The 21,961-nt window shown below is 38.1% G+C and overlaps 1 protein-coding gene across 11 annotated transcripts in view; it reads right to left on the bottom strand.

Annotated features, from left to right (window-relative positions):
* LOC122710909 (venom dipeptidyl peptidase 4-like) overlaps positions 1-21,961 on the bottom strand; it is a 259,765-nt gene that overhangs the window by 197,226 nt on the left and 40,578 nt on the right. For all 11 annotated transcript variants that reach the window (XM_043929145.1, XM_043929147.1, XM_043929146.1 and 8 more), the window contains 2 exons: positions 12,843-12,937; positions 12,439-12,513 (listed from right to left, as the gene is read on the bottom strand). In XM_043929145.1, coding sequence (XP_043785080.1) covers positions 12,439-12,513; positions 12,843-12,937 — 170 coding nt within the window. The remainder of the gene's footprint in view (positions 1-12,438; positions 12,514-12,842; positions 12,938-21,961) is intronic.

Here is a 21,961-nt window from a genome sequence, read left to right as displayed (position 1 = left end):
TATATATATATAATACAATATTATATTATAATATATTATATTTATATTATATATATATAAACTCGTTGATCAATGTAAAATTCTTATTTTCGATTATATTATCAAACACCGATAACCGATTAACACGTCGAAAATCCCCCCTCCCCCTCCGCCGTTTCGAACGAGAAAGATACCGAATCGACTTTGGAATTAATTAATTTACGTGTACCGCGTGCCTGGTCCAACGAGGCTTGCGCTGTTGCAACGACAACAGCGCATCCGTCTCTGAATGCAGGATCTCGATTCTCTCGTTTCGCGCGTCTCGCCGATCGTCGTTCTTGCTAATTATGCTCGCGCATTGCGGCGGCTCCTCCGCCTTGGCTCTTGGCCCGTCTCTGCCGAATTATCGCGCAGACATTCGAATCACGTCACTCAATCAACCATCCGTGGCCCCTTACCTACTATTTACATTATTAGAGCCACCATCACTCCACGTAGATGGAATTTATAATTAGAAACGAGGTGTGTGCCGGTAAGCGATGAGGTAAGCGTAACGATTGCATCGACGAAGAGGGATCGGATTTGTTGGGGGAGAAATATCTGGTTTTTTTTCTATTAAAAGTTATTTTTTTTTGAATTCTATATATTTTTCTTCTTTTACATTTTGTACACGCGATACGGTGAACGAATCGGTGTTATTTATATGAATATTTATTATTCGATATTTTTCGACGTATTGGTTGATTGAACCGTGATTTATCTTGTTATATAGAAGATATATAGGAAAGGTTGAACGCAATCGTGATTAAGTTCTATTAACTATTTTTGTTAGTAATAATATATACACGTTAATAATTTGTTTTTTTCTTTTTTATTTTTATTATGGTTTATATGTATATATGTATTTGTATTCGTTGTTTTATCGTATCCTTTAACTTTTTCCTTTAAACTTGATGATCGATATATATATAATAGATTTATATAATAGAATTGCATAAATAATAAATAATAAGAATAAATAGAGATGTTACTGATATCTGATATGTGACGTATTAAACTTATCGTATTTTTTGGAATTTTAGAAAGATTCTTCACTTTGCTCGCACAGGGGAATTCCAAGATCTATGATAAAATCGAGAATTAAAAATATTGAATTCAATCTCTCAAAAAAAAGAGAATATTTTACTAAATCTCGCCTGACGATATTTTTAACTTTGTCTAAGCGATGACGATCAAATGTGGAAGTACAAATATTTGCAGCATATTTTTCTCCCGATTATTAATTTTATTTGAATATTATGAACAAATTAAACTACATTTCGAACTTCTAATTACCATGTAATATTGAACGTTGGAATAATTCTGAATAATTTATGTGTAGAAGCGTCGGGGGAATATAGAATATCCAATGTACAATATTGAAATAATATATTATACGACGTAGAACGATTTTTTTCACCTCAATTTTTTTCAATTTTTCAAAACGAACAATGAACCGCTATCAAAAAATCAACGCTACTAATTGACTAATATATTTTCAATAATCTATAACTACTTACAATATCTACTTTTTCTCGTACTATTAATCTTAAACATTTGAACTTACAAAACGATCTCCAATGTAGAAACTGATAAAGTAGAAACTTAAAGAGATTTCGTTGTCGAACATTTCAATTATTGTGCTTTGTATTCGTTTCCAACCAAATTCTCGTAAAGTTTTAGAGGTTATGTGAAAGATAAGATACGCACGCAGAGGGATCGCGCAAATAGCGACATCTCTTTCGAGAAAGAGAATCTTTCTCGTATTAGATTTTCGGGGAAGGATTGTTAAAGATAAAAGGCACACGCGTTTGGCCACAATTTGAGAAGAATTATCAAAGGACAAGATTCTCCATTGTCGATTACATTCGATCTACTCATGCTCGAAGAAAAATATTGTTCGAATCCATTAAACTCGCTTCGAATTTTAGTACAATGATTCGATATTCGATAACTATATAAAGTTTCTCTCCAATGTTTCCTAATAGAACAGAATCGATCGAGTGAAAAGCCGAATTCATCGGGTTTAAATGCAACCTCGTCACAAATTATAATTCGATCGATGATAATTGAAATCTGAATTTCGATCTTCGAGGAAACGTAAATCAACGATCAAATTCCTGAAACAAGCGAAAAGCGATAGAAGAATTTTAAAAGCACAAAATGGCGAGAAAAAGAAAAATCAAGAGCGAAAAGGAAAAATTTCAAAATTGAAACAAAAATTCGAAAGAATTTTAAAATGGAGGAACACAAGATGGCAAGAAAAAGAAAAATCAAGAACAAAGAGTCGAGAAAGAATATCGAAATTGAAACAAAAATTCGAAAGAATCTTAAAATGGAGGAGCACAAGATGGCGAGAAAAAGAAAAATCAAGAACAAAGAATATCGAAATTGAAACAAAAATTCGAAAGAATCTTAAAATGGAGGAGTACAAAATGGCGAGAAAAGGAAAAGTCGAGGAAGAATATCGAAATTGGAAAAAAATTCGAAAGAACGAAATTCGAAACAATATCGCACGGACGATTTTACGAGATGCATAGGTGAAATTTTGCCAAAGGTTTTCCCCGACAAGGTCGCCATGGTGTCGCGTCGAGGGTTCGTTGTTCTTTGTGGCCACCGTCAAAGGGCTCTCCGTGGTAATTGATCGGTCATCCGTTCCCCATAGTTCATTGTCGTTACGTGCCGCGCCGTCCACCGCGTTTTCAATCTAGCACGCCCATTCACCCCAAACGTCTCGCAAACGTAATGATTAATTAATCGGCGGGACCAGCGGTGAATTAATGCGACAGTTTTTTCCCCCGCCCCCGCAGCTGTTACGCCTGGAAATCTCGTTCAAAAAGGGGAGCGTGGAAAAAAGAGGAAAAAATGAAATTTTCTTTCTTCTTCGATTCCTTTCGAAACGATGATCGGCATGGATCGATGATGGATTGTACACGGATTACACAATGTTGGATATTGTTATTCTTAAGTTAAGGTGATCAACTGGATAATGATCCGTGTTTTTTTTATACTAATGGATTAATGGATCAGATCGATCTCGAAGATACGTAATGTGTCTATCAAGCTAATCTTGTTATAATTCTGAAATTCTATAAATCGTCGATGGAATATTACTAGATCCCTTTCCAAGATGTTTTAAATCGTGGTCGCTCGTTTCATTTTCGAACAGTTAAATTAACTGGCGATTTAATCGCATCTTTAAGAAAAATTAAGGAAAACGACGATATTTGATTATGAAAATTACACTTGGTAAAATCTAACTCTGATTTTAATTTTAAAATTTCTATCGTGAGACTCTTCAATTTTACATAACTACGTAAAAATCTTTGTATTCGCACTTTCTCTACTTTAAGTTTTTAAAGAAATTAACTGCTCGTATATCATCACTTTGAATGACTATTGGATGACTCTTTCCTCGTTATTTAAGAGCCTTAAGAGCCAATCCTTCCGCGCAATACTCAACAAATCTCTAATCCTATTATTACAGAAATCATCTTACTCGCTTTAAGATTTCCTCTCCAATGTGCTTCGATCTAATACACTCGAGGGCATCGAAGCTACTAATAGGAAACCAAGTGGTCTCAATCTTTTCCACGTGGTCTCACAAACTCTAAATTCCACTATTTTCAAACGGAAAAATAATTTCCCCTCCCCAATCATGAAAATTACACGAAAATCGGTTCCTTCGAAATTCTCTACCTTCTCGATCGATTTACCCTCGAAAATGGGAGAACAAAGATACAACGGAAAAATCACGTGGATTGCACGATTTTACTCGTGAGCCAACTTGGAAACAACAACAACCCCGTTTTATCGTCTCGTTGAATGAATAATCCGTGGCGACCAACGGTGTTAAAATCTTCATGGTCGAGAATGAGGGAGAATTTTATGGCCAACCTGCTCGTCCATTCCTCGTCTAAAAATGGACACCTTTTCGAACGAGTTACAGGTTTTCAAACGGATTGATATTCTTTTAATAGATGGTGAACGATGCCAGGAATCTTTAAAGACGATGTGTTTGAAAATAGGTAATCTTTAAATTTGATAATCCATGGATTCTAAGAATTGTATTTTTTAGTAAAAATATTACTTATTGTCGCTCTATCGAGCTGAACTTTCGAGAAGATAAGAATATCTCCTCTTCTTCAATAATTCGATGTAATATTCTACGATGTTTAAGGATGGAGGGGAGGAAGGGGAGAACGATATATATTCGAGTTTTTACGTTTCTCGGCATTTATTGCAATTTAATCGTCGTTATGATTAATACACTGGATACGGTGCAACATTTATTGGAGGCGCAAAAAGCGCGACGACACATTGTGTAAACACGTCGGGTGCTGATAACCGACTATGCTGCATTATAACGACATCCGACGTTTATCGTTCGCGCTCGTGGGAAATAAAGCGAGATTTCGCGAGCAGGTGTACAGTATAACCCAAAACTAATCCTGGATCTTGATTCGAGCTTTCTTTCCTTCCCTCCTGATTTTTAATTCGTTTCGAGGCTGCGAACGAAAGGAACGTTAGGAGACGAAAACATTATCTGAATTTGTTGGAATTTATTGCAATAAGAATCATCAAGTGCTGAGAATCTAAATTGTGATGCACAGACGAGGCTGAATTCTTTTTCTTTCTAACAAACTATTTATAGCTGTTATAACATTTAATTATAAATTTTTCTTCGATAAAAATATATGTATAAAACGATTGTTCTTATGTAAGAAGAGAAAGCACGATGTCGCGATCCAGAGACAAGATAGCATATCCAAATTTTAATTTTATTTTCATCTAAAACCAACAACTCACCCTCTCCATTATCGATCCTTTCCGAAGAGACGCGTCGTAGATTCTCATTTTTAACATGGGAAAAAGAAAAAAGGGAAGCGAACGAGTAAAAAAAGAGAGAGAGAGAGAAGAAGATACGCGTGACACGAAGAGGAAATATAAAGGGGGAGAGGGGTGGAAAAAACAAGAAGGAGCAGCGTTAACGAGCAGGGATAGCGGGGCCGAGACCGATTTTCCACTGTGGATGTTTGAGCGTGACTTCATTAAACGCGCGCGATACACGATGGAAAGATAAAACTCCGTGCAGTGGATACACATTATGCGGCGGGTAACGTGACATTATGGTATCGCGCATAGCAGCGGGCCATCCTCTAATGATGCAAGGACCGGATGGTGGCGCGGCAATATTCCCTTCCCCCTCCTACTTTTCCTTTTGCCAACCTGTGTCCCGCGTTTACCGTACCACGTGTGTCATCCGCCAGTTTTTCTCCCTCTCTCCCTCTCTCCGTCGCTCCCACTTCGTCTTCCCTGTCTCGCTCTGGCTGGTGAACGGCAACACAGCAAAATTCCAATAATCAGCAAACTTGACTTACTTGGCAACACAGAAATTGTTTTAGACGACCGTTGTGCGTTTCCTCGCGCTCCAATTAGTGTTTTTACTCTTTCTTTTTTATAAGGCGACACGTTTTTATTCTTCGTCAATTTTATATTATTATTGTGCTGTATTATTGTGCGTAACTGTGCTCCCTTTGGAAAATTCCTCTTAACCTTGATATTAATCCGCTTCCTTTTTTAATACTTCGAAATTTATATTATTATTGTTGCTGTCGTTGTATTCGATGATATTCGTGTATCGTCGTCGATAGATTCGGATCGAATTGAGACGTTTTGCCTTTGGGGCGCGATAATAATAACATTTGCCATTAATTACACGCATTAATTGCTGCGCGGGACGGCATTAATCACTATGATTAATTACGAGACGGTGATACCGCGCCCGTTCCCATTACTCCACACCGTTTCGATCGCACGAAAGATGAAGAAATCTCGTTCCTCGGAGATACGGTTTTCAGAAAATTGTACTAATTAAGGTATCTTGAAGAATTTAGAAAGGTGTTATATTTTTAAATTAATATTAATATTAATATTCGATAAGAGATTTCTCTAAATTTTGGAATTATTTCATCGATGCATTTTCTATTTTCTCAAATTACGAATCGAAACGAAAAATATTGGAATAGAATCATTGTGCTTTATTGACGAATAAGATCACGAATATATATACAAATTAACATTCTGGAAGATCTAACAAGACGAGTATCGACAAGACATTAGCACGTTTGAAATAATCGATCCTCAGACAAGGATATCGACGAAAAATCTCTTGTCTCGAGCAATTTGAATTCCCATCGGAGAGATGTACTTGTACATCGAATATTCGAATCGTAGAGAAGCTGAGAACCGCTGCATTTCGACGATCACGATAAATAAAAGGCTCCCTTTGGAAAATTCCTCTTAACCTTGATATTAATCCGCTTCCTTTTTAATTCTTCGAAACAGCGTGTGAAATTATTATTCGCGGATGGGATGAGAATTAAATAAAGGAATAAAGGGGAGAAAAATCGGGACGTTGTTGAAATTGGGGCGCTGCGGTGTGGAAACCATTCGATATTACTACTATTCGAGCGGGAATTAAGAGGATTTCGAGAAGCAGGACATCGCTCGAGGCAGCCCTCATTACGGACGATCCTTTGCCGATAAGATGGCGGGGGGGAGAGGGGTTGATAACGCCTCGAGGGTGTGAAATTCGTAGGGAACACCGATGACCATATATATATTCCTTCGATCTTGTACGATGTTTAAAGTTAAGGAATATTGAAATTCCAAATATTCGAATTCTTACCCTGTTCGTGAAAATTTACTTAAAATTCGGATATCGATGAAAAAATGTGTAGAATATCTCTCTGCACTTAAACAATAACAAATTTTTCCTTATACAATTTGAAAAAAGAAATTAAAGAAAAGCTACGAAAAGTAAGAAAAAAATCCAATTCAACCCGCTCAACGATCGACAAGATAGATAAAAAAAGAAAAAATTGAAATTCCAAATATTCGAATTCTTATCCTGTTCGTGAAAATTTACTTAAAATTCGGATATCGATGAAAGAATATCTCTCTGCACACCAGGAAATAATAAAACCAATAGATCTACAACAATATCTTAAGCAATAAACGGAACATAAGAAATAAAAACGGACAAATTTTTCCTTATACAATTTAGAAAGAAAAATTAAAGAAAAGCTACGAAAAGTAAGAAAAAAAATCCAATTCAACCCGCTCAACGATCGACAAGATAAAGAAAAAAAGAAAAAATTGAAATTCCAAATATTCGAATTCTTATCCTGTTCGTGAAAATTTACTTAAAATTCGGATATCGATGAAAGAATATCTCTCTGCACACCAGGAAATAATAAAACCAATAGATCTACAACAATATCTTAAGCAATAAACGGAACATAAGAAATAAAAACGGACAAATTTTTCCTTATACAATTTAGAAAGAAAAATTAAAGAAAAGCTACGAAAAGTAAGAAAAAAAATCCAATTCAACCCGCTCAACGATCGACAAGATAAAGAAAAAAAGAAAAAATTGAAATTCCAAATATTCGAATTCTTATCCTGTTCGTGAAAATTTACTTAAAATTCGGATATCGATGAAAGCGTGGAAATAATAAAACCAATAGATCTACAACAACAAAATTTTTCCTCATACAATTTGAAAAAAGAAATTAAAGAAAAGCTATGAAAAATAAAAAAAAAAATCCAATTCAACCCGCTCAACGATCGACAAGATAAAGAAAAAAAGAAAAGAAAGAAAGATTCGATCATCGGAACTAACTTGTTTTAGAGGTTGTTCGTTAAGAAACGGGACGTCGAATCGTCGTGGCGTCGTCTCCGGAAATCCAACTGGTCGGATACAGTCGTACATAACTCAGGATTTCACGTGCAGCGGTAACAGGATGGTCCGTGGTTTCGTTGCCGCTACACGCAGGATCGAATGGAGAGAGGGAGAGGGGAGGAGAGGGAGGCGTACAAATGTAGCGAAACCGAGGGAGGAAGGTTGGAAACAGGAAGGGAGAGAGTTTGGAAGGGTGAAATGCAGACAAATAGGAAAAGAAGAGCGGGTGGACTGGATGAACCGAAGGCTGACAGGGGAAGAGGGTGCAACGTGATTCTAAAATAAATCTATCGTATTTTGAATCTGAATACGTGGTCGTCGTTGTGTTACAAATAGAGGCGAGTGGGAAACCGTCTAAACAGCTCAGAGCTGTATTCGAATACGTGTATAGGCGGTGCGTGCGGTTTTTGGGGTTGAATTGCAAAAGTTGTTTGAAATATTTTTAACAGGAAGGTCAAGGAATTTATTAAGAAAAAAATTTTTCTTAATAAATCACGATCAATTTAGTCGAAATCAAACGAAAATCCACGATTGGTAATTTTATCAATTTATTAATTTAGTTGGAGTGGAAGAGTCGTCGCAATTTTTATGCAAACGCAGTTTTTATAAAAGAGATGATTGTATACAACATGTATGAAAAATTAAAGAAGATATATGATTTCACGATTCAAGAATATGTTACTTATTACTTAATTGATTCGTCAAGTTTAAATAATAAATCTAATTATTTTTAATCTAAAATTTAATTTAGACGAGAGATTTCGAACGGAAGATTGAACGATCAATCGTAAATCAAAAGTTAATGTAAAACGTGGTTTCAACTATATTAAAATTTAAAATAATTTATGAGTCTAATATCATTTTAATATTATTAATTTCAACTTCGATATAACGAAATATATCTGCATATCATATACACGTATTAATTTTCAAAGGGAACAATTTAAAACATTAAAAACAAATTCCTCTTGTGCACAGGTGTTGTACAAGCATTTTCCTCGCCCTTCCATCTGCCTTAACCTTGTATAAACATCCGAGTCACAAAATTTGCAAAAAGCCAAATATCGTTTCATATCGAACGTATTTCTTTCCTTCCATCCATCGAATACGAATCTCGGAGCTTTGGAGTTGTGTAGAGAATACAAAAGGATCGGTGTCCCGTGAGAAACGCGCGTATGGATAAGTGGAGAAGACCGAGACAAGGACGAAACGGTAGAAGAGATTTGGCGGCCATAATGTATGCAATTAGACCAGTATGCGGGATGGTACCCCCCTCCGTTGGCCGATTATGCGTGGCTCTGAATGGCGAGGAGGAGTCCAGGAAGCCAGAACCGTCGGCCACTAGACTCTATGCATGTCAGGTATTATACGGTATTTAGCGTGTATCTGTTCTACGCACGCCGAGCTTCAGCTCACATTCGGAATCACGCGTGGAACATGTGTTCCAGAACATACGGGTGCATACGGTCGCAACTCGAATTATTATATTCGTCGATGGATTTTCTCCTTCTAACGCTGTTCCATATACATTTTCGATTAATAAATTCGATTGAAATGATTGGATCTTAGAGAAGGGAATAGAAAATGTACCTTTTCATCTTTTTCTTAAATGATATAGTAGATATGAGTTATTACATGGAAAGTTATTTAGTAATTTTTATTCTCGAGTAGATAAGAATAACTGAAGTAGTTAATTTTGGCATTATGAGGGTTATTTATGAAAGCTCGTGAGTCGAGGTGTTGGAGAAATTGAAATTCTGTGTTCCCCGGGAAACGATCGAGGGAGGGGGGAGAGAGTAATAATTTCTGGCACTTTCCCTCGTTTTATTGCTATTTTAAACTGGGCCACCGATGCGTTCGATACGCCCTCAAAATCTAGCGGCGAAGTGCTCCGTTGCCGCGTATATTAACCGGCGATACACACGACCAACTTTTTCGACTTTCGTATAACTTTCAAACTTGATCATCCCAGCGAGAAACATCGGAGAAATTAGTTTGCAGTTTTTCTACGAGCTTCGTTTACACGAACGAAATTTTACATAGCTTGATTATCCGAGCTTCCATTATTATATCTGAACGTCTCTTATTATATCACGTGATATTATAAATGTGTACTTTCTGACCGTGTTAATGCATTGGTTATTATTATACGTTTGCAAAATTGTTTCTCGATTACGTAATTTTAGAAAAGATGTTTCGTATATATTTCGCGTATGATAAAGGAATCTTTCTTAAATTATTCTGTTATCTCGAGAGAGAAATAATTTGATAAATTTTAATTTTTAATTTTCTACAATAGACTGTATAATCCCAGTTTTCGATTTAAACTTTTCGATTAATTGTTACAATTGATTCGAAATTTCATAAATGAAAATTAATAAATTGAATCGTTAATAAATATCTCTTATATAACGATTTCTCTTATTAAAGTTGTCTTATATTTTTTTCATTTCATCCTTCTGTATTTTTTTAATATCGTGAATTTCCCCGATATTATTTTTATTCTCCATCCTCATCACTTTCTAATTTCTCGTATATTTCCAATTTCGTTTCAATAGTTAACGCATTCACACTCCAATTCCAAATTAAATTCTACTTGCATCGCTGTATGGTAAGGAAAAAAAAAATAATTACATCGCTGCTAAATAGAAATGATGAACGGACTTGTTAGAATATTCGGATAATGGAAATTGTAATTAAAACAAAACGCACAAATTATACTTCAAATTATACTTCTTCGTGTTTCTTCCTTGAAGAAGATTTGCACGAATAGATTTATCATCCTGCACATTTTTCCAATATCTCCGCCCACGTGCTAATTGTAATCGTAATTCTCTCTCTCTCTCGCTCTCTCTCTCTCTTTCTCTCTCTCTCTCTCTCTCTCTCTCTCTCTCTNTCTCTTTCGCTCGCTCGTTCGCTCGCTCGCTCTCGCTCTCTCTCTCTCTCTCATGTTCATTTTTTGTCCCAACAAGTGTAAATCGAGCCGCGACTCATACGCAACGGGTTCGAATCAGCCGATTATTTTGGAATAACGGATAACGTAATTGAGTTTGCAAAGCAAGCAAGCCGGCGAGCGTTAGTCGGAAAAACGGGATCGAAATAAAAATTCCATGTTTTCCCGTGGACGAAGCCACGGTGAATTTCAAATAATCCCTTCCGCGGAAGCCACTCTTGCGAAAAAAAAAAAAAAAAAAAAAAAAAGAAAAAAAGAGCCACGGATCCTTTCCCGCCACCAAAATCCAATTCATTTAAATGCAAATGTAAACTTCAAGGGTGATAAAACAACTGTCGCCCGTTACAGCGGGGAAGGAAGAAGGCCTTTCTTTTTTTTTCCCTCTTTCTCTCTTTATTTCGCATCCAATTCGATCAGTTTCAGGAAAATGGGATTAAATATCGTTAATAAGAGTTTAATAGTGACCATTAACTTATGCTGTTTAACGATCTTCGTTTAGCATTTAATCGGTAAACGTAGAGAGAAAATACGTGTACGAAACATCGTACGAGATGGATATACGTCAACGTTGGGACGAAATTCAAGAAATGGGACAATTTTGGAATGAGGGAATTATCGAAAATGTGAAAAGTGGATACGGAAAGACGATTTATAATATTGTTAAATATTATGTTCAAAGTGTTCAACACGTTGTTCAGATATTTTGTTATTAAATTCATCGGACAGATGTCGCGCCGATCGTTGACAAAATTGACCGTTAAAAATGGACAGTGTACACAAAGATATCGTTTGTAGCGTAAATAAACTGTTGTTGTTGCAGCAACGCAACGCGATGTGTATTCGTACATTCGCGAAATTGCGGAAATGCCTCGGTTGTTACCCCCAATTGGTAAAAAGAAACCTAAAATCATCCCCTACGTTGAATTAATTAACGTATTGGAATAAAAACGTGTAGAATTGCTCGAACTAGTTTATATATATATATATATATATATTTCGCAAACCTATGCAAATTGACAAAGAAGATTAATTAATCCTATTATTGAATCCTCGTTGCAAAGATATTTTTAAATAAATAAACGAAGCGTCTTGTTTCGCGCGATACTCCTTCAACAGCTTTGAAATCTTGGGAATCACGGACCCGAAGCAATTCGGAAAAAAAAAAAAAAAAAAAAATGAAATCGTCGAGCCTTAACGAAGAGGGAGAAACTTGCGGAAACGAGGTCTTACAGATTATGGGGAAGCTTGGAAGAACAAGAAATCCTTAGTTTCACTCGAGAGAAAAGGAGGAGGAGAAAAGTTTCATCCTAGAAACTTCTAGTTAAATTCATCCCTCAGGGATCATTCGTCTTCATCGTCGAATTTGCTCTCACCTCCCTCCCCCCCCCTCCTCCTCCCCTCTTTCTCTCCTTCCCAAATAATCCATTTCTCGCCGAGGGATCGATTTTATCTCGACTCGATTCATCCCATTTTTCGAATTTTCGCGCCGCCGGTTTATCGCACTTTCGGGGGAATCGGGAGGAGGGCGCCAGGTGCGGGTATTGATCGAAGCCTATCGGACGGTGGTAATTTCGCGGTCAGCCCGCTCGAAATTTATTCCCGGTTCAACGTCCACGGCGTAATAACGGCCAAATTTTCATTTTCATTTCTGCGCATTGGCCGACCCGATATAAAGACCCTGGGATCCCGGGATCCGTCGCGCGAATTTTAGCTAGCTTACCTTCTGGTAGTTGATGGCCAGCAGAAGATATTTCCGGTCGGCGGATAGTTGATAATCGAAACTCAATATCAGCACCTGAAAATGGATGAATGCGTGGATATTTTATTTGTTAAGTAAATTTAATTAAATCTGTTCATTATCGTGTTCGAGTCGATCAATCGCAACAATATCGGTCTAAAGTTGTAAGTTGCAGAAGGGAGATTGGAAATTAGTAGACGATAGATGGATTTTTTACTATATATATTTCTATTTATCGTATATTCGTATTTTATTTCTTAATACAATGAATTGAGAAAATCGCGCAATTTTTTGAACATTGAAATTTTATGAATAAGCTTAATTGTTATTTGTCTATCAGTAATTTTAGGGCAAAGAAGAAAGAAGGAATTGGTAGTCGTACTCACATTATTAGTCGAGTCCAGGATCTTCCTCGGCTTTCTCGATGTAACGTTATAGATCAGCAGATTCCCAATTTCATCGCGATACAGTATCTCGTTTCCTGGAACAGAGACAGTCACGTGTATTCCTCTCCTGCGATCTCCTCGAAGAGATACACGAGCTTTTGTTGCGGAGGGGGGGAAAAATTGGCCGATAAAGGGAGGGCTGATAAAACGAGATTACCTCGATATTAGCCACAATGGGATCGACGGGGGAAAACACCGTTTTCGGACAAATTTTATATCGTATTGTCGATTCTGATTCATTTTAAAAAAATATTTGTTTCTATTTTTTAGAGAAAATTCGGTTTTCTCATAATGCGCACGAATTGAATTATATAACGATACAGAAAATTTTCCAATTTTCTAGTAATTCTTTAATAACTTTTCAATCATATATTTTATTTTAAATAAAATTCAAACACGGCGACGATTTGATTTATTGGACATTATTGCAAAGGACGATCGTTCTTTTATTCTCCGATATTACTTAATTTCTGAATCTAATAATTTTCTAATATTTTAAACGTGTAATATAAATCGATAAAAAATATATCAACGACGATTTAGTTAGATTCGAAATTTAAAAAAAAAAAAAACAATTTTTATATTCTAAGATGTAATAATTAATACAGGAAAATATATATATACAATTTTCTTTTCGAGAGTGGTTACGTAAAAAGAAAAGATAAAGATAAAAAAAAATATAAAAAAACGTGCGAACGATTAATTTGTTTCTTAATCGTAATAAACGTATAAATATATTATTATTACGAACTTTGAAACGGCATCGAAACGGCGGCGCAAGAAACGAAAACAAATCGACCGACATTGACATCCAAAATATCGATATAACGGAGTCGTGTTTCGAACTCCGAGCAGGACGGACGCGTCGCTCGTTCGTTTCTCGTATCGTTTCACGAATAAATTAATTATTCCAACGTTGTAAAAATTGTATACAAGAAAAACATATTACAAAAAAACAAATAAAACGATACATAAGAATACATACACCTTGCACGTACGTATATACATTAAAAAAAAAGGATTCTAAAAAAGAAGATTTCGCGGACCATCTTCCCCCTCGATCCCGATTCATCCCCGTTAATACGCCTAATCCGAGGATCTATAACACATCCCCGAATTTGACGAAGTTTCGCCCGTCGGACGAAAATTAAACCGCAATAATCCACGATCCTATTTAACCCCTCCTCTTTAACCATTAACCACCACTGTTCCCAATTAGTTCGGATTAACAAGATTTCATCGTGACCCGCGTGGAACGCGCACCTGTAACCGATATCCCCCCGCACGGGGGGTGGAGGGGGCAGGGTTTTCGATATATCGAGGAGAGCTAATATAAACGTCAAACCTGCCGCCGGATCGCCCGCGGATATCTCTTTCTCTCTCTCTCTCGCGCACGCGCGGTGTTTCCTTACCGCGTCATTGCACGTGTATCGTCGTATAAAACTGTGGACGTTGCGCGTTTATACGCTTTTTAATATCCGTTGCGGCGGATCGACGACCGACCCGTCACCGTGCGCTGTGAATGACGAATGATGAGGGGAGGGGGAAGAATCGTCGATTGCGGGAAGAGAGATATTAGAAAAGAAAAGTTAAATAAATAATGAAAAAAAGTAGAGGTGAGATGTTGTGAGTTTGCGATGACAAATCCGTCATTCGGACAAAATTGTATTAATTATTATTACTTTATATTATCTCGATGTGCGTATACATAATAGATATTTAGATTCGTAAGTTTGGAAATTTCAATGAAGGATAGATTCGAATGATAGATTTTTAACTCGAAATACGGAAAATCAATAATCTTAGGGAATAGTTTGATGATTTTTTTCTTATCTCAAATAATCTCGAATAAATTTGTCGATGCGTTAAAAAGTATCTCGTATACCATTTTCTGAAAAAATAAACTCGACTTTCGTGTTCTGTTCGCGCGGAAAGAGCAAAACATCGAATCCTCCCCTCCCCTTTTTAGAAATTATTCAGAATTTTTTCCCCGATACTCCTCCTTTTTTTTCTTTTTTTTTTTTTTTTTTCTTTTTCAACGGAACGAACAATTTCGAAATTATTTCCGACCCGCGCTCTTACGCGAAACAACCTTACACGTATACCACCACGTCTGACAGAGGTCGACGCCATTCCGCCTCAGGGGCTCTATGCTATACTCGCTTATGATGCTACCATGACGTGCCAATAAACCGGCCATTCTATCCGAATGGAATTTGCATGTATTTCGTTCCTTTACTTTTGTTCCACCATTTTTATGGCTCGATCGAATTCTCTTTCTCTTTCTTCTTTTTTTTTTCTTCCAGTCAATGGTATTCAATGATAACGATTACCATTGTTATTGTACTCGTACGTACAAGTAATAAAACCGAGATATCTTTACCCGACTTTTATCGTTAAATATCTCGTAAACCATCTTGAACGATCAATATTTCCCCCCCCCCTCTCTCTCTCTTTTTCTCTCTTACATATCCAGTCCTTGTCAAAGTTTTATCGATCTATATATCGCTCGAATTCTACATTTCGTTTCCATTACGTAAAAATAAAATTATTATTTTGAGAAGAGCCGTTTTCATGGAAGCGCATCGGCTCGCGGAATTTTCGAAATGATGGTTGGGGGAGGAGGGGCCGGTGTTCGTCGCGCAGGTGAACGAACTCGTTTGCCTCATTTCCATAGAAATCCATGGGATCACTTTAGATTTCACGTGCCGCCAAGTCTATCGACGGCAACGCGCTCGCGTTATTACACGATTCCCCGCGTTTCCAAATATATGCTGGGGAGGGGAGGTTAGCCGGTACAAGGCATGATCCAAGGCGGGTATCCGGCGCGCAGAGAGACGACGCCCCGCAAAATCCCCGCGTCGACGCGGGATTTGGCCGGGATAACGCAGCCTTGAGTCGTTCAACGTGTCACACGTTGTTCTCTCTCTCTCTCTCTCTCTCTCTCTCTCTCTCTCTCTCTCTCTCTTCTTCGCCAATTTCTTACGACGGTTCCAATGACACCGGGAACGGATCAAGGAGCAACCTATTTCTTTCAACCCCGTTGAAATATTTTTGGTGACGTGGTGGATTTCTGTTTTCCTCGCCTCCTCCTCTTCTCTTTCTCCTCTTCCGTGGAAGGGAAGAGAAAGTCTCGATATGACTGAGGCTGAGTGTGTTGTTGTGGGGATGATTTTGGGAGAGAGAGAATTTTTCGAAATATATAAATTCCATAAAAGAAAAGAGAAAGTCTCTGAAAGTGTGACTGAGGGTATTGTTTGGGGGGGATGATTTTGGGAGAGAGAATTTTTTTTGGGGGAATAGAGTGTTCTTTCTCGTCGAAAATGAAAAGTATTTGAGAAGTTGATAGAATTTGTTTTTTTTATTATTAAATTGTTCGAGATGAGTAGGAGATTTGTAATTAAAGTTTTGTGATTTCGGTATATCGTAATTACGCGTAAGCTCCTCAAACGTTGCGCTGTCCAACCTCTTAAACCATTAGCCCATCATCTAAGGCCACGTTACTAACGAACCTGTTTGCCATAGATGCCTCCAAGACCTTTACGACCCTTGCTACAGCAGCCTATTCACCCTCTACGTGCCTCGCAGTTGTTTGCTTATCCAAGAACGGGTGAGTCGGAAACGCGATCATTTCCGATATTTAAAGCACCAAAATTTAAGGAACGGAATGAAAAAGTTATCTCGTTTCTGCGAAATAAAAATTTTTCTTAGAATTTTTAAAATTGTACACAGGAAACGATACTTAATATTATTGGTCGGAATTTGTTGTCCCTTCATAACGAGTCAGACGGAAGAATATAAAACGATAGAAAAATAAAAAATTACAATTTATTTTTATTGTAATAATAAATTTTGACGACCATTCTTTTCCTCCATTTCTTCGATCGACAATCATTCCTCTCATCCGATAGACTGTTTCTCTCCCTCCTCCTTGAATATAAAAACTTCACTCATCGTCGTATGCTTTACGACATCGTTGCCAAGTTTCGTTCGTTCACGAGAAATATTCACGAATCACCTCCGCTCTACTCGCTTTACGTCCAATTTACGAGAGAAAAGCCACGCGCTCCTTATAAAATAATTCGATACGTTGTCTAAAAAATGATCAACCGCTTTATTATTAGCATAATACAAAGAATGGATCAAAGGGAAACTGGGAGACTAAAAGGGCTAAAAATTCGATGGAAGGAGAGAAAGAGAGAAAGAAAGAAAGAAAGAGGAAAAAGTTAAAACTTTGACCGAATGAACCGATATAATAGGCGACGTTGCAATTTATCACTTTCCCGGAGACGTGGCATCGTCTTTGAGGCATAACACTGAACACTGCCTTCTCCTCGCAGCTTTGACCATCAACCAAAATCATTATCATAATTTAAATATAATGCATATTTCAAGTTTGTTTGACAACGCGTATAATTTTTACAAGAATTTCTGTCGAATATTTGAAGAACATTCGCCATTCTCCCTCGAAGCGAGCATTCGAAATGACAAAGAGACGACCATCTTCTTTCTTCCTCCTCTAGAGCAGCCTTCTGTACAGCTCGAGGATTCTCTTTCCGCGCAACGAGCCTCCTCTTCGCCGCCACGATTTCAACGAAGCCGGCGTTAATAGCCTGAGGGGCAGAGGGAGGGGAGGAGACTGGCTCAAAAAACGCTGACGCGCCGATATACAGGGCGGGGTTAGCTTCTAATTTGTCCGATCAACACTCGCTCGCCCCTTGTCCCCTCCATACCTCTCTCTCTCTCTCTCTCTTTGTGTGTTCCTTCGTGCATATCGTTCCGTCGCATATTAATCGAGTTTATCCGTTTACGGGGTGGGGTACAGCCGATGGAAGAAATATAACAAGCTCGTGGAATTGGATATATCGAGATGGTACGTGTCCCGGGAGTTAAATCGATGAAACGTCCCGAAAATATCGATTGGCTCGAAGATGGCTTCGACGCACCTGCCGCGTCCAACGATATTATACACCAATGTGTATATATTGTTAATTGGCAGCCGATTTTCGAAAATCGAAGAGAAATTGGATTAATGGAAAGAGGGGAATGTGGGTAAAAATTTGCACATTTTAATTTCGATCCGAGGTATTTTTATGTATTTCTTCCCGATCGACTATACGCCAAGTATTTTATAAATGGCGTTCGCGCGCCGGTAATTACACTCGATCGAGCTTTCACTCCCTCTCGACCGGTTCAAAGCGGTAATTTCATTTTCCTCCATTTCTCTTTCTCTCTCTCTTTTTCTTTTTTTTTTTTTTCCCTCCCTCTCTTTATGTAAATCAACCTCGTATCATCGACGAGCGTTTGAAAAGTCATAAGGAAAAATCGCGTTCTTGCGAATCGTTCCCTCTCGTTAATTTTAACGATTAACTTTAAATTGAAAATATATATACCGAGTGCAAACAGAAAATTCGTGAAAAATTCGGGGCACGAGGAAAGAAAGGATGTTATCGTTTTTTTAAAAAGCAATTTTTTTCCAGAAGGAAATTATCTCGTAATTCGCCTTGGGAAACTCGAAATTCCGAAATACCGATGCAATATTGATAACACAGTTCCGGGCGTGGGCCCAACGTCGACGTTATTTTTTCTCTCTCTCTCTCTCTCTATTTATCTTTTCCTTTTTCCTTCTTTCCCTTCCTTCCCCCATAGTACATAGTAGAAGATTGGGGATGAAAATTTAACACGGTATACTCGAGCACGACACTTGTTCCCCTCGCGGAAGACAGACAAGCCGCGGGGGGTTTCGCGTTCCATCCAGTTTGCCAATTTTTTCCGAGCGATTCGTTAGGAAAATCGACGCTGGATGGTAGGCGTGATGGCGTGAAAAATTGCCTGTTCCATTTTTGCTTGGAAATTGATAGCTCGATTCGCCAGACAGAGAGAGAGGGAGGAATAAAAAAGGAATAATAAAGAAGAGGAAGAAAGATTTGTTTAATTAACATTTTGCAAAGTACATTTTGCGAACGGAATTCACTCGAGTTTCTCCTTTTACGAAGACAATTCTAATCTAAAAATTTCGATTGAAAAATCGATGGAGAAACAAATCTCTATCCTATATATATAAATAAAATAACGATTATTTCACTTATCGACACATCCTATAATAAATTTCTGGGTCAGTTATCGAAGCGTTTACCTCAGAGGGATGCGTTGATTTTCTCGAAACAGGGTTTATTTAATTTTCCTCTCGCTCGTTTAACGAGCTGTTTTATCGTGGATTCTCACCGCTCGAGGAGGGGAGGGGGAGAGAAAAGGCGACCGCGTCCAGCTCATGGAGTATGGAGGACATTGGGGCGGAACGACGCCATTTGCAAAAAGGAACGAGCAACCGGTACGTGTGTGCTGCTGCGTGTGCATGCTTTTATAAGAACCTCTCAACGGCGCGTTGTAAACCGGGGGAAATGTTCGTGATAACAAGGCCGAGATTAAGGGAAACGGTGGAGAGTTTCTCGAAGAGGGCGGCGGTGACCGTGAAAAATGGCAAACGTGGCGGTTTCTTGGGGGTGAAAAGGGGGGTGATCGCTTGAAAATCCTCCGATAGTTATTTTTCTAAGTGATAAGTTCGAAAAACTTTGTTCCCTGGCGGTGTTGAGAGTTTATCCGTTGTTCCATCCTCCGCAACAAGAGAACGGAATTCGAGAGGGGGGAGGAAATCTTGGTTAAACGGTTTCTCGAGAAATTTTCGAGAAGGATCTGTATTATATTAAAAGTTATAACGTTTATATAAAGTTAAAAAAGAGATTCCAATATAATAATATATAAATCTCATAATAATATAATAAATACACCGAGTGTACTTCTCGACGTATTTCAGCAAAGTAATGGGTTTGAATTTTCAAAACGATTCACTGCTGGAGTGTTTGGAGATTATTCACGTATTGGGCCTTGATTCATTGCCAAACACATTGTAATAATATAATTAAAAGAAGACGGGTAGAATAAATTGGAAGAATAGAAAGAGGATTCGAAAAGAACAATTCCAACTGTTCGAAATCGATGATATTTGAAATGCTCTCTCCTCGATATTTCCTTCTCAGGATCAAAAGAGAGAATTTTCGCGCGATAACAACCACATCAAAATTTTGCCCCGCGTTTCCAACCCCTAATTGCGCAAACAAGCTGAACCACCCTCGTTTTCTACAAATGGAACTCCCTTGTATCCGAGCAATCGTCACTCGTACATCATCATCCGCGCCACACACGTAAACCACACTATCGCCCACGAGCTATCCCCTTAAAGCAGACCTGTCGAACCTTGTTTCCCTTCTTCCGAGAACTAAACTCGTTTTACCATACTCTCATGATTAATCTTACGTTAACCGAGTGGATGAAATTCGAGGGAAACTTGGAGAAATTGATTTACTTACTTCGAAGCAAGATAAAGTATTATATGCTCGATTCGAAATGTTCAATGAACAATATATACATATATATTTATATATACATATTATATATACATATATAACATTATACATATAATATATATACATATATTTCATATTTATTTTTATAATCCGTCACATTTGCTTCTGAATTGAATTCTGTCTTGAAAAAACCTGAGAGGAATCGAACCTGAGGGGGAGAAAGATGGCCAACGTAGTTAAAAGAAGAAAAGAAAAGGAAAGGAAAGGGAAGGGAGAGAGAGTTACCGACGGAGCACCCTCCTCCTGTTACCCAAAGATAACAACGATCCGTGACGCGTTTGTTGTTTCTCGCCGTTACGAACATCTGGACGTACGAACCGTCCCCTCGAGGAGCGCGATCGCGTGTCTCTCCCCCCTCCCCTCCACCCCCCGAAACACGACCACGTGCCTGGAAATAATGGGCGTAACACGGTTTTACGGCCGTTAAAACCACCGGCCCGATCCACCGGCGAAATTTACGTATTCGGCCCTCGATCATATCCCCCCTCCCCTCGAGCAACGCTTATTAATTCCCCCGAAAGAGGGCAGTGAGGTGAATAAATTTTCGCACCTCGCGAGAGAGGATCCTCCAGTTCCATCCTGCGGAAAAAGGAGGGGAGGAGGGGCAGAGTTTTGCTCCGGTCCCTTCACTCTTTCTCTCCCTCTCTCTTCCCTATCCCTCTTCGTCTTTCGGGAGTTGGTTGGCGTTGGTGGGGCGAGGAGGGCGGCTGAGAAGATCGGAAGCGCTCGAGCGCTGAAATACTCTGTAAATTACGAGGTTGTTGGAAGGTGTTTGGGAAAGGAAGAGCGGTGTGTGTTTCGATTAAAGAAACGTGTAAGGGGATGGGGGAGAGGGATTGTTAAAATTGAAGGGAATGTTTGAGATTTGTTTTTGAATTTATATCTTTTAATAACGGGAAATTTGTTTTCCGTGTTTATATTTACGCGATTCTTCGATTTTTCCCGTAAATTTTAACCTTCGAACGGTAGTAATATTTTTCGAGATTGGTTCGAAAAGAAACGTCCTCGGTGAAGAGATATATCGAAATAATTTGGGGAATGAGATGTTTCGATCGGAATACGCGTTATTGGGCGGCGTTGAAATTCGGGAAAAAATTACGGGAGCCAATTACGGGGCCGTTTTGTCATGGCAAAGATTATAAAGTATACCGCGAAAAAAAGTAGTGGGGAGGGGCGATAACGATTTTTATCGGGGTAATTGCTGGCACGCGAAATTCCCCCAACCTTCCTTCCTCCCCGCGTCCATTAAATCATATCCTAATATCTTTAATATCTCGGATATCGTGAGAAACGTTGGAGAAATCCGCCGATCGACAAAATGTCCTCCGATCTCCACGATACGAGCCTTTTTTTTTATAGAATAAAAAAAATGGACAAATTATCGGCGGGGTGCTCTTTAAATCAGATTTTTCTCCGCTTTGAAGCGAGCCAAATCGATCTTGAATTATTTATTCGATTCGATTTCGTTTTATTCGGATTGATTTAAATTTTTTTCTATTTCACTTTTAAATAATTTCTTCTTTCTTTTTTTTTTTTTAATTTAACGGTATTGAAGAATATTATGCGAGTTACATATGTTGAATGGGAAGAAGGATTAAAACTCGTTTCATAAATAAAAAAAAAAAAAAGAATTTC

This window comes from Apis laboriosa, unplaced genomic scaffold (genome assembly GCF_014066325.1).
Source record: "Apis laboriosa isolate Shangri-la unplaced genomic scaffold, ASM1406632v1 scaffold161_cov148, whole genome shotgun sequence".
Classification (NCBI taxonomy): Eukaryota; Metazoa; Arthropoda; class Insecta; order Hymenoptera; family Apidae; genus Apis; species Apis laboriosa.
Note: the sequence above shows the minus strand (reverse complement) of the source record. Positions and strands in the feature narration are given on the sequence as shown.